Source organism: Fundulus heteroclitus, unplaced genomic scaffold (assembly GCF_011125445.2).
Source record: "Fundulus heteroclitus isolate FHET01 unplaced genomic scaffold, MU-UCD_Fhet_4.1 scaffold_61, whole genome shotgun sequence".
In the NCBI taxonomy this organism is placed as follows: domain Eukaryota; kingdom Metazoa; phylum Chordata; class Actinopteri; order Cyprinodontiformes; family Fundulidae; genus Fundulus; species Fundulus heteroclitus.
In genome coordinates, this window is record NW_023397044.1 from 884,864 (window position 1) to 899,112 (window position 14,249).

Sequence of the window (14,249 nt, forward strand, 5' to 3'; positions counted from 1 at the left end):
CAGGGATTCTCATTTTCCTCCGGGGACTGTTTGTTCGCCGAGTCGCTGGGCTGGTGGTCACCATTCAGAATCACAGGCAGGGTTGTTTCATTTCCATGCGTGGCGTTTACATCATAATTCACTTCGAGTCGACAGATTTTCAGTTCCATAACAGCTATCTTCTGTAAAAGCTTGTCAAAGTCCATTGTGGTGAAGGTAGGCATCCTTTGAATCGGGTGGTTCTCCTTCATATCCGCTTCATGTTGAAGTCTTTCCATAAGAGCATTTTTCCTGAGAACTGCCTCCTCTGGGCTGTTGTAAAGAGGCATCTTGTGTGGATTAGCTGAAAACTAAAATAGTCCACACGGGGAAAAAATCAAAATCAAAAATAAATCACAGAAAATAAATAAAATAAAATAACTAAATCCAACTTTCTGCAATTTTGGTTAAGAGATAAAAAGGAGATAAAAAGGGGAGGAAAATGCAAGCAAGCAGGGAGCAGAGAAAAGAGCGTCCGAGTAGGCAGAGAGGCGGAGAGCGAAAAAAAGTCTAGTCTGGCCTTCCAGGGGAACTGCCCCCAATGTCCACGCCTTGTTGCAGAGTTGCGTTAACCAACACAACCCCACAACATCCAGAGCCTTAAGGTACTCGGGGCGAATCTCATCCACCCCTGGGGCCTTGCCATCGAGGAGCTTTTTAACCACCTCGGTGACCTTAGCACCAGAGATAGGAGAACCCTACCAGGAGCCCCCAGGCTCTGCTTCCTCAATGGAAGACATGTTGGTGGGATTAAGGAGGTCTTCAAAGTATTCCGCCCACCGAGACACAACTTCCCGAGTCGAGGTCAGCAGCACACCACCCCCACTATAAACAGTGTTGGTACTGCATTCCTGCCGCTTGGACTACCGGTACAGATAAGATAAGATAGGCTTTATTGATCTCACGTTGGAGAAATTCACTTGTCCCACCGGCTATAGTCTATAAAGAAGGTGCCAAAAGTAGGAAAAGGTGTATCAGTTATATACAGTGTATCTTCATATATACAGTGGATCAAAAAGAAAATGAGAAAAAATAAGAATAAAAAATCTAAAGAAATCGGAGTAGGCAGATGATGTCATATGTACATTCACTGTTATATGTGTATATGTATATATGTATGTATATATGTGTATATGTATATATGTATGTGTATATATATATATGTGTGTGTGTGTGTGTACCGTAAATCCTCTAATATAGAGGATTTCAAGTGCATCGCGGTCCAGGCCTTTATTGGAAAGAGGCCAGAATTAGAGACAGGCCTCTATTTCTATTTGAGCAAAACAAACTACCAGTGGAATTAATAAAAATTAGATTTTGTGTCTATTTGAACCTATAAAATACTAGGTTCATTTATTGAAAAAGTACAGTTACCATAACGGTATACAGAACATTAACAACAAATAGCCTACCGGTAATTCAGGCTAAATTCCAGTGTAGTAATATGGTAACAAAACGTAGCAAACATACCAGTAGTGCTACTAGTGCATTGTAAACACTTAACCATACATGGTGATAATTACGCTATTGATTCATAACTAAAGGCAACTTACAGGTTTAGACACCTTATCGCTCACTCAAATTGTCTCGTTTGGTTTAAAGTAAAAAATAAAAAAAATCCTCCAATTCTGTTTAGTCCTTCTCCTCAATTTCCTCCTCTTCTTCATCTTTCCCTTTAATCTACTCATCACTCGTGCCAGTCTCTATAACAAGTTCATTATTGTACAGTTCCTCTTCGTCCTCCTCATGTTCTGCTGCATGTCTGTTCTCTTCCTCGCGCAGACGGGCAGCAGTCAGGGCCTGTTGTCGAGCAGTGCAGAGCTGTAAAGAACGATACATTAATTTAGTTTGGCCGTTATTGTCACAGTGGACAGGCTCACTCACAAATGCAATAGTGATAGTGATAGAAGTGAGTGCTAATTTCATACCTGTCCCTCTCGGAAGCACAATATGAGGTCGTCCTCACTCCCGTCGGGTTTCACAGACTGCCCACACACTTTGAAGGACTTGATGATCAGGTCCTTGTCCAGCTTGTCCCAAGCAGCGAGAACCCAGTCCACAAGCAGATGGCGAGATGGTGCTTCTAGGTTGCCTCCACTTGTGTATTGCTTGTCTGCGTCCCCGGCCATCCACTTATCATAAGAAGCATGTAAGCTTGCTTTGAAGGGCTGGTTCCACATGACATCGGGGGCTTGCACATACTTAGTACAGCCTCTTGGGATCACCGCGGTTGTGATGTTGTAGGGCCTCAATTCCTGTTTGGTAGAGGTGCTGATGTTACAGCGGTAGGCATCCCACACCAGCAGGCGCGGGCGAAAACTGAATTTGCCTACCACTGACCTGAGCCATGCTGTGGTCAAGTCGTCATTCATTCAGCCGTTGGCAGATGTGGCGATGACAGCTCTTGAGATTTCTTGCTGCATTGCCTTCACCTCACGGATGGCCCCCCGGAAGACGACATAAGGCTTGAGTTTAGTGCCATTAGCCTTGACAGTGAGATGGATTTTCTCGTGGCCTGTTGTTTTGAGCCCAACGCTCTTCGTCCCTTACGTCAATGGTACTGGGAGACACCATATCGAACCAAAAGGCAGTCTCATCCATTGCAATTATGTCCTTCTCTGAAATTATTTTCGAGACGACAGTCTTGCTCACGTAGTCGACGAATGAGACAAGTTTCTCTGTGAGGAGATCTGGGTCCTTCTGAGCCATTGTGGTCCGACGTCGCAATGCGAAGCCATTTCGGTTTAAAAACTTTTGCAGCCAACCCCTGCTAGCCAGAAATCGCGCACCGCCATCACTCACTGTAGGGTAGATTTCCAGAGCGTTGTTTCGGATCATTTTTCTCGACACTCGGTTATGATTGTCCCTCATTGAATGGATCCACTCAGAGAGTTTTGTGTCCAACTCCTTGCTAACCTTTTTTCTCCCTCCTCCTGGTAGCCCTGCTCTCTTTTTGTTTGTTGTGGCTAGATCTATTTTCTGCTTTTTCTAGTATCTTATTCTTTTCGGGTCAATGTTAAAATGTTTAGCAGCTTGCTCCCAAGATTGCTCTGCAGCATATTCCAGCACGTTCTCTTTGAATTTGATGTCAAATTTTCGTCTCCTCGCTGCCATGGTAAACGTTAACGTTAGCCTAGGCCTACTTGTGACTAAAAACTGAAGTCTGACGTTCGAGTCAAGAGCGAGGCGATGACCAGGCTACCGTAGAGATGGCTTGGATTCGTTAGCAAACATTGCCCCCCTGTGGTGCTTGTATGTTACTATCACAAGTATAATGTTGAGGCCTGCCCATAAAAAACGTTGGTTCTAATTATAGCCCCGGCCTGTATGAGAGACCGGCCATTATTTACCTCCTCTGACAGTGAGACCGGCCAATGTTAGAGTCCCGGCCGCTAATGGAATACAGGTCAATATTAGAGGATTTTACGATATATATATATATATATGTACTCAAAAGAAAACAAGCAATCCAAACTGGGCGGACTAACAGAAAAGAAAATCAAACTCTAAAGGACAGCAGGAAGCAGTGACAACCCTGTCAAAACAAAAATACAAAATTACTAAATACTCATTAAAACACTTTAATCAAATCAATCTAACCACATTAAAAACACTGCTTACCTGCGTCACTTAAAACAACATATATAAAAGCCTACCTGCGGCATCAAACAACACGCCCAGGTGACACACAAACAGTAAATGTAAAAGCCGACCTGCGGCGTCGAACAACCACATGCCCAGGTGACGCTAACACTGGAACACTGATAATGCGACCCTGTATAAAAAACACCAAATCAGCAAAAAACGTATTAAGGAGGATAAACTTAAAAACTATTTTCCTCCCAACCTACCCCAGCCAGCCAACAGCATGGATCCACCACACCCCTGGTCCCAGACACAGGAAGTGAACTCCTGGCTACCACCCTTCCAGTTTCCCATTTTATAGAGGCTCAGCCTATGCAGAGTGACACCTACTGGTGCCACCTGTTACATTCCTCCCCCTCATAATGCATTGGCGACCCGACGATGTACACAAACTGTTACCCAAAAACAGAATTAATTTCTTCAGTACGGAACAGGGCAGTCTATAAGGGTTGGAATGCTGTCCTGCTGTTTTCCGAGCTGACCTCCTAGGCTCAGGAGCAATGGCCGTGTTAATCCCCTGAGCAGATTCCTGGCCAGAAAGAGGCTGAACACCCAGAGTCAAACCCTCCGAAATACCAGCCCCACCAACCTCACTATCTGGTCGAACATCAGATTCAGACATATCCACCATTTCATCTTCCCCCTTAATGTTTGTCTGCGCATCTTCCAACCCGTTATCTTGCCCCCCGTCCACCCTGCTATCTTCAGGGACACTTCTAAGCTCGACCCTGTGGAGCTGATGAAGGGGTCCTTCATGACCCACAGGCGCTATAGAGTAGACTACCCCTCGATCTGAAGGTGGGTGAACTACTCTATTTGGAATTGGGTCATAAAAGTCCTGAATTTTGCTGCGACCCCTTACTGAATGATTTCTGGTATACACCAGGTCTCCTTCCTGAAAACCTGGGGCAACATCCACATCCTGATTTCTCTGAGCTGTTCTGCTTTCTACTTTTTGGTCCCTTTTTTCCTAGGAGAAAGCAACCTAGCAACAAGACGGTTTAAAGGGGAAGCCATGTTTGAAAAACCACAAATAAACCTCCGATAGTAACTGGAAAACCCCAAAAATGAACGAAGTTCTGCCAGAGTAGTAGGTTGCCTCCAATCTCGTGCTGCTGCTACCTCGTCTGGGTCAGTAGAGACCCCCTCTTCTGATACTACGTGACCCAAATATTTAACTTTTTTCTGGAGAAAGTGACATTTTGACAACTTGACCTTTAGCCCCTGGGCTTCTAAACTGGAAAATACCTGATCTAATCTTTCCAAGTTTTGTTCAACGGATGATGAAAAAACGATTACATCATCTAAATACAAGAGCAGTGACTGTTAACAGACGCTCCATAAGGTGCTGAAAACTATTGGGTGCGTTACACAATCCGAAAGGCATGCGATTAAACTCAAAAAGCCCAAATGGAGTGCAAAAAGCCGTTTTGTCCTTCTCCTTCTGAGCCATCTCAACCTGACTGTACCCACTTGCCAAATCTAATGTTGTAAACCATTGTGCCCCCGCCAAAGCATCCAAAGACTCATCAATTCTGGGTAAAGGGAATGCATCCTTCCTGGTTTTAGAGTTTATTTGCCTATAATCCACACACATACGCAATGTTCCATCCTTCTTCTGCACTAAAACTATTGGTGAAGCATATGGACTACTGCTTTCCCTAATAACATGACTTTGTAGTAACTGTTGAATATGATTGCGAACCAAATCATACTGAGAAGGGAGAATGCGTCGATAACCACCCTTCCAGCTTCCCCTTTTATAGAGGCTCAGCCTATGGAGAGTGACACCTACTTGTGCGACCTGTTACATTCATATATATATGAATGTCAGTGGGGATTCCATGAAGCCTGAATACATGTCTTATCAAAAGTTGTGCAGTCTGTAGGGCGTTGGGTAGTTTTCGTATCGGGATGAGGTGGCAGGATTTGGAGAATTGGTCGACAACAGTTAATATATATGGTCATTCCCTGTGATGAAGGGAGTCCTGTAACGAAGTCCAGAGCAATGTGAGACCAGGGATGCTTGGGAATAGGTAGAGGATTCAACAGACTTGAAGGAGGCCGATTCGAAGGCTTGTTCTGAGCACATACAGGACAAGCTAAAACATATTCACGCACATCCTTGGACCAAGAGGGCCAACAAAAACGGCAGGACACCTGTGATTGTGTTCTAAATATCCCGGGATGAGTGGAGAACTTCGAGTCATGGCTCCAATGTAAAACCTTGGGACGAACTGATTTTGGGACATACTTTAACCCTCAAGGTGCAGAGCTTGACTAATATGATGCTCTAACTCCCAACGTTAAGCTCCAACAGTACATGTGTGGGGGACAATGGGCGCTCGTTCTCTCTCCTGTTCCTGGGGAGCGAATTGTCAAGACAGAGCGTCAGGCTTGATGTTTCTATACCGGGATGATAGGTTATGGTGAGATTGAATCTGGAGAAGAATAGGGACCAGTGGGCTTGACGGGGATTTAGACGTCGGGCTGACTGCAGATAAGCAAGGTTCTTGTGGTCTGTGCAGATGATTATGCTCTGCTCGGATCCCTCTAACCAGTGTTGCCACTCCTCTAAAGCTAACTTAATGGCAAGCAGTTCATGGTCCCAAATGTCATAATTGCGCTCGGCTGTCTCCAGCCGAGCGCAATTATGCACAAGGATGGAGTTTATTGACTGTTGAGGTAATACAGCACCAACACCGGTATCAGCACCAACACCGGTATCAGATGCGTCTATTTCTAGGTTGAATTGTTTGGCTGGATCAGAGTGAATGAGTATTGGTGCCTGTGCGAATCTACTCTTGAGCTCGGAAAAAGAGACTTCCGCCTCAGGACCCCAGACGAACGTAACCTTAAGCCGGGCATACACTGTACGAGTTTTTGCCCTTTTCGGGCCGATTCTTCAGTCGTGCGAGCATTTTTTGAATCGGGCCAAATTTCAGCTTGATCGTCAGCTTGCGGGGGGGTTGGGGAGGGCGAGTGTTCCGGTCCGCGCGACGTGCTGACCATCTGTTTTTGTACGCCTCCGCTCGCGCGGGGGTGCAGGCCGGGCGGTCTGCCGTGCCGCGCGGCCGCTGGGGCGTCTCGTCTTTCCTCTCTCTCCCCTTCGTTCCCCCCGACGCATGGCGCCGGCGGGTACCCAACCCTCCCCCCTCTTCCGGAGGGGGCACGACGTACAGTGTGGACACGACGTACAGTGTGAGCACTCCGGTCACGTCCGAGCGTCACGCTGTACAGTGTGAGAACACAGATCGTGAGCGGTGAACTTTTAAACCCGGCGGTTCCGTCGCACAGTTTGAGATGTATAGAAGTACCACGACTGAAAAACTCGTACAGTGTATGCCCGGCTTTAGTAGATGTTAATGCGTGCAATGGGGATGCTATTTGACTGTAGTTCTTGATGAAGCGTCTGTAGAAATTGGCAAAACCTAAGAATCGTTGCAGCTGCTTTCTGGAGTCTAGGGTAGGCCATTCTACTACTGCCTTTATCTTGTCAGGATCGGATCTAACTTGTCCACTTTCTAAAATGAGGCAGAGAAAAGAAACAGAGCTTTTTTGGAATTTGCACTTCTCTGCTTTAACAAACAAGCGGTTTTCTAAGAGGCATTGTAGAACTAATCGGACATGTTGTTGGTGCTGCTCAAGATCGCTAGAGTAAATCAATATGTCGTCTAAATCAACGAACACAAAAACATTCAAAAAATCCCGTAGGACATCATTTACCAACGCTTGGAAAATGGATGGAGCGTTACATAAACCAAAAGGCATAACCTGGTATTCAAAGTGACCCAGCAGAGTCTTAAAAGCCGTCTTCCATTAATCTCCCTGTCGAACCCGAACCAAATAAGCGTTACGCAATTCAATTTTGGTAAAGATGATGGCATTCTGGACCGGTTCTAGGGCAGAGGACAACAGGGGAAGCGGATAGTTATTCTTAACCGTTATCTCATTTAGCCCTCGGTAGTCGATATACGGCCAGAGGGATCCAACCTTCTTTCCTACAAAAAAGGGACTCTGCTCGACTTCATGGGTTCGGGGGGCGATGGTGGCATTACTACCGGCCGCTAAGAACCAACTCCCTGTACCAACGGTCCGAGAGGCCGTATAGGTCTATCCGTTCGGTGGATACTGATTGCCGCTCGTGTTGCTGGAGTTTGGGTCTTTCTTGCTTGTTTATTGCCCTTGGAGTTGTTAATTTTGCTGAAAAGTCTTCAAGAACGATTTTAAACTACAAATGTTTCCAAAGTTTATGTGCTGAGTAGGACAAAAGTCGAATAAAAGGTAGTCAGCTGGGAGCCCGGAAGTCCCCCAAATGTCATCCTTTAATGTGTCCCATTCTTGGGGCTGGGTGTTGTCCAGTGGTGATGTGTTATTTCAGGGACCGTCTCGGACAAAGAAAGTTGGGGGAAAGCTCTTGTTTTAGGATCCAGACACTCTGCGTAAGTTATGCTGGGCCTCCAGCGGAGTTGCGCTTGCCGCTATTCTAGGGCCAGGCTTATGAAGGCCACTCTGTCGCACCTGCGCCAAACACTTTGGGAACAGCATGCTGGCCTTAATAAGTGCTGTTCTCGGCTATAGGAAGCACTTCACTCACTTCTGTGTCAGCTGCAAAAGCAGAGAGAAAGATCACAAGCAGCCCGTTTCTGTAATGGCCAGGTACTTCAAATGTCTGATTTCACCGAAAGCGGTCTGTACTTAGCTTTGGTTCCAATTTGAGGAAATGTTTGTCCATTGGCCAGTAAGCAGTCAAACAGTGGCTCTTCATTGCTGCTTGCTGCTGCTGGCAGTTGGTAAAGGTCAATTTGAATCAGGAGGAAAGTTTCATAAGTCTCAGGAGGTTTCCTGCTGTGAGGGCGGTCCTAGGAAGGTCCTACAGTTTTGCTAACAGTTTTGCTGTTAGATAACAGTCTGATATTTATATTTCTCATGGCTGAGGCACAACTATTGTATCTATATATTTTGGAATAATACTTGAACAGTGGAATTTGTTCTAAATGACTTAGAATGGTTTCATTTCTTATATCACCAAAACCTGTGTTTTAAGAGGAGTGTGTGGAGGTACTAGTAAAAAAAACAGCATAGGTTAGTGTTAAAATAGAGTAATTATATTATTTGTGTGCTTTAGGTGGCAGCGCAGCTGGGGAGTAGCTCACAAATGCAGTCAGCTTCAGAGTCTTAGCCGACTGTCTCACCAGAACCCTGAAGCTCTGATCAATCTACAAGGTAAAGTTTCAGTGAGTGTGTTTAAAAAACGTAATGTCCATTAACATATGGACTGCAACTCCTCTTTTGTGTGTTTACTCAATTTTTGTAGCCGTATGTGCTGAATCCAGACACGCTATACATTGAACTGTTGAAAATGTATTATAATTCAATTCAATTTTATTTATATAGCGCCAATTTGTGAAACATGTCATCAAAATCAATCATATTATACAGATTGGTCAAAAATGTCCTATATAAGGGAACCAGTTGATTGCTTCAAAGTCCCGACAAGCAGCATTCACTCCTGGAGAAGCGTAGAGCTACAGGGAGAGTCGTCTGCATTGTCCATGGCTTTGCAGCAATCCCTCATGCTGAGCAAGCATGAAGCGACAGTGGAAAGAAAAACCACCCATTAGCGGGAAGGAAAAAACTCCAGCAGAACCGGGCTCAGTATGAACGGTCATCTGCCTCGACCGATTGGGGGTTACAGAAGACAGAGCAGAGACACAAGACAGACAAAAAGCACAGAAGCACACATTGATCTAGTAATCTGTTCTACATTAGATGGTAATAGTGGGTGATCTGTCTTCTCTGGATGATGTCACAGTTAACAGAACGTCAGACCAGGTGTACCTACTATGAAGAAAAAAGAAAGAGCGCAAAACGTTAAAAGCTGAAATGACACCAGTCATTTCAATGTAATACAATGCAAAACTGGAGAACAGCAGAAATCAGTAGAGTGAGAAAAATAGGCCCTGATGTCCTCCAGTAGTCTAAGCCTATAGCAGCATAACTATAGAGGTAGTTCAGGAAAACATGAGCCACTCTAACTATAAGCTTTGTCAAGAAGGAAAGTTTAAAGATTAGTCTTAAAAGTAGACAGGGTGTCTGCCTCAAGGACCAAAACTGGGAGTTGGTTCCACAGGAGAGGAGCCTGATTAACCATATGATGAACATGGTTCACCTTGAACCTAAAAATAAAATAATAAAATGTGGTCTATTAAATATAAGGTCTCTCCCTCCAAAGACTTTGTTAGTTAATGAATTGATTTCTGATAATCAGATTGATTTGTTTTGTCTCACAGAAACCTGGCTACAAGAGGACTACGTTAGTATAAATGAGTCAACCCCCTCCAGTTATTCAAATTTCCACATTCCCAGATCTGTGGGAAGAGGAGGAGGAGTGGCAACTATCTTTCAGTCTGATTTATTAATTAGTCCCAGGCCAACTAATAATTACAGTTCTTTTGAACATTTAACCCTCAGTTTCCCTCATCCAAACTGCAAAGCAATAAAACCTCTTCTGTTTGTTGTTTTGTATCGTCCACCAGGCCCTTACACTCAGTTTTTGGATGAGTTGTCAGATTTCTTATCTGATTTGGTGTTAAATACTGATAAGGTTATTATAGTGGGTGATTTTAACATCCATGTTGACACTGAATGTGATAACCTTAGTGTAGCCTTTAAAACTATCCTAGATTCAATTGGTTTTGTTCAAAATGTGCATAAACCGACGCACTCTCGGCTCCATACTTTAGACCTTGTTCTGACATATGGCATTGATTGTGAAGAATTAACAGTATTCTCTCACAACCCTGTCCTGTCTGATCATTTTTTAATAACATTTGAGTTTAATCTAACTGAATTCTCCACCCCCAAAAGAGGGTTCCATTATAGTAGATTTTTATCGGATAATGCTGTATCAAAACTTAAAGAGTCTGTCCCCTTCTTAATATCCTCAGTATTGCAGAAATGCCCTGTAGATGGCAGCATTGCTGTTTCTTCCCATTCACAAATCGATACCTTTGCTAACAATGTGACTTCCTCATTGCGTTCTGCATTAGACAATGTAGCTCCCTTGAAAAAGAAGGTGATTATTCACAGGAAGCTGGCTCCTTGGTTTAATTCAGAGCTGCGTTCCTTGAAGCACAATGTTAGGAAATTGGAGAGAAAATGGCGCTCTACACACCAAGAGGAATCCTACTTAATCTGGAGGGACAGACTATTGTTGTATAACAAGACCCTCCGCAGAGTTAGAGTAGCATATTTTTCATCATTAATTGAAGAGAATAAAAATAATCCTAGATTTCTCTTTAGTACAGTTGCCAAACTTACCCAGAGCCACAGCTCTGTTGATCCATCCATTCCCTTAGCTCTTAGTAGTAATGATTTTATGGGATTCTTCATAAATAAAATTGATGCCATTAAAAATAAAATAATTGGCATCCTCCCAAACATGATTACCTCGTCCTCAGTAAGTGAGGCAGCATTGGAGGAATCTTTAGAATCTGCGCAGTGTTTGAACTGTTTAGAAGCAGTAGAGCTTTCTGAGCTATCTAAAATTTTAGCTTCATCTAAACCTTCTACCTGTATGTTAGACCCAATCCCAACCAAGTTGTTTAAGGACATATTCCCTTTGATCAGTGGCACTATTTTAGACATGATTAATCTATCCTTAGTAAATGGATATGTACCACAGGTTTTGAAAGTAGCTGTTATTAAACCTTTACTTAAGAAACCTTCTCTTGATCAAGATGAGTTAGTAAATTACAGACCTATATCTAATCTTCTTTTCTTATCTAAAATTCTTGAGAAAGTAGTTGCTAATCAACTTTGTGAACATTTACAAAGTAATGACCTAATTGAGGAGTTTCAGTCAGGCTTCAGAGCTCATCATAGCACTGAAACAGCTCTGGTGAAGGTCACTAATGATATTCTCATGGCCTCAGATAATGGACTTGTGTCTATACTTGTCCTGTTAGATCTCAGTGCTGCGTTTGATACAGTTGATCACAATATTCTCCTACAAAGACTTGAACATACTGTAGGGATTAAGGGGAAAGCATTAGGCTGGTTTAAATCTTATCTGTCAGACAGATTCCAATTTGTTCATGTTAATAATAAATCTTCCTCAAACTCTAGGGTCACCTGTGGAGTACCACAGGGTTCAGTCCTTGGACCAATTCTCTTTACTATATATATGCTTCCGATAGGCAAAATTATCAGACAGCATAGGATTAATTTCCACTGTTATGCTGATGATACTCAGCTATATTTATCCATAAATCCTGATGAATCCAATCAATTACTTCGACTGCAGTCATGTCTTGATGACATCAAAAGCTGGATGACTTTAAATTTCCTGCATCTAAATTCTGACAAGACCGAAGTTTTAATCTTTGGGCCAGAGTCCTCAAAAAATAAACTTCTTAACCAATCATTTAATCTGGGTGGCATTAACCTGGCCTCTGGTAATAAAGTAAAAAATCTTGGTGTTATTTTTGACCAAGACATGTCATTTATATCCCATATTAAACAGGTTTCCAGAGTTTCCTTTTTTCACCTCCGGAATATCGCCAAAATTAGAAACATTCTGTCCAGGAGTGATGCTGAAAAACTGGTCCATGCATTTGTTACTTCAAGGCTGGACTATTGTAATTCTTTACTATCAGGAAGTCCACAAAATGCAGTTCGACGTCTTCAGCTGATCCAAAATGCTGCAGCAAGAGTTCTGATGAAAATCAACAAGAGGGATCATATTTCTCCAATTTTAGCTTCCCTTCATTGGCTTCCTGTTAAATCAAGAATAGAATTTAAAATTCTTCTTCTAACGTATAAAGCCCTTAATAATCAAGCTCCATCATATATCAGAGCTCTGATTACCCCGTATGTTCCTAACAGAGCACTTCGCTCTCAGACTGCAGGTCTGCTGGTGGTTCCTAGAGTCTCTAAAAGTAGAATGGGAGGCAGATCCTTTAGCTATCAGGCTCCTCTCCTGTGGAACCAACTCCCAGTTTTGGTCCGTGAGGCAGACACCCTGTCTACTTTTAAGACTAGGCTTAAAACTTTTCTTTTTGACAAAAATTATAACTAGTGACTCATGTTACTCTCAGCTACCTTTATAGTTTTACTGCTATAGGCTTAGGCTGCTGGAGCATATCAGGATCTAATTTTCTCACTATATTGAGTTCTACTGTTCTTCAATTATGCATTATGTGTTGTCATTTCTGCTTTAACTTTCTGTTCTCTCTCTTTTCTCTTCATAGTAGGTACACCTGGTCTGGCGTTCTGTTAACTGTGACATCATCCAGAGAAGACGGCTCACCTGCTACTACCATCTAATGTAGAACAGATTACTAGATCAATGTGTGCTTCTGTGCTTTTTTGTTTCTCTTGTTGTGTCTCTGTTCTGTCTTCTGTAACCCCAGTCGGTCGAGGCAGATGACCGTTCATACTGAGCCCGGTTCTGCCGGAGGTTTTTTTTCCCGTTAATGGGTGGTTTTTCTTCCCACTGTCGCTTCATGCTTGCTCAGTATGAGGGATTGCAGCAAAGCCATGTACAATGCAGATGACTCTTCCTGTGGCTCTACGGTTCCCCAGGAGTGAATGCTGCTTGTCGGGACTTTGATGCAATCAACTGGTTTCCTTATATAGGAAATTTTTGACCAATCTGTATAATCTGACCCAATCTGTATAATATGATTGAACTTGACTTTGTAAAGTGCCTTGAGATGACATGTTTCATGATTTGGCGCTATATAAATAAAATTGAATTGAATTGAACAGTTAGTTATAGCTTGCTGGTAACAAACAGGATTTGCTCATCCCTAATTGGTCTGGATCTTCAATCTTCTCAAAGAATCATATATGGCAATAATGCCTATGAATCATGATTGATTGGCAGCTATGACAGGTTGCCAGTTAAGATGTTGATGCTTAGAGCAGGGACCTTCCTCTGTATGTGTGTATATGTCATTCTATCAGATTACCTTCTTCTTTGCTGGATGTAAACTTTGTGAACTGGTGAGATACCTCTTGGAAAGTGATGGGAACACCATTGAGTATTTCGATGGGTGACCAAATACTTTAGGCAATTTACAATATTCACAGAGTGAATGAGGTTGTTGGATATAATTGAAACTAATTGCATTTGCTACCAACAAACTTTAGGACCATTACAATGATTTATGAGTCAGTAAACAAACGGTAAATGGCTTGTACTTGTGTAGCTCTTTAACTAGTCCGACAACCCCAAAGCACTTTACACTACAATCAGTCATTCATGCATTCATACCCTGAGGGTGGTGTGCTATGTTACCACCCTGGCCGTTAGGGCTCCCTGGCCACAGTGGCAAGGGAGCAGACTGACAGAGGCAAGGCTGCCAGACATCGGCGCCACCAGGCCCTCTGACCACCACCACCAGCAGGAGATCAGAACTGGCAACCCACCAATTGCAGGACAAACTCTCTAACTCCTGTGCCACTGTCACCCCCAAACAGTCTCATTAAGAATGGTGAAACAGCAGATAGATAAGATTACTTGTATTGTTGATTTATGGGAGGTTGCCCAATTGATTATAAGGGAACATGTTTTCTTA

General features: G+C 43.2%; 1 protein-coding gene across 4 annotated transcripts in view; it reads left to right on the forward strand.

The window, feature by feature from the left end:
• tcaim (T cell activation inhibitor, mitochondrial) overlaps positions 1-14,249 on the forward strand; it is an 82,086-nt gene that overhangs the window by 62,806 nt on the left and 5,031 nt on the right. For all 4 annotated transcript variants that reach the window (XM_036133357.1, XM_036133360.1, XM_036133358.1 and 1 more), the window contains one exon: positions 8,792-8,889. In XM_036133357.1, the coding sequence (XP_035989250.1) occupies positions 8,792-8,889 (98 nt within the window). The remainder of the gene's footprint in view (positions 1-8,791; positions 8,890-14,249) is intronic.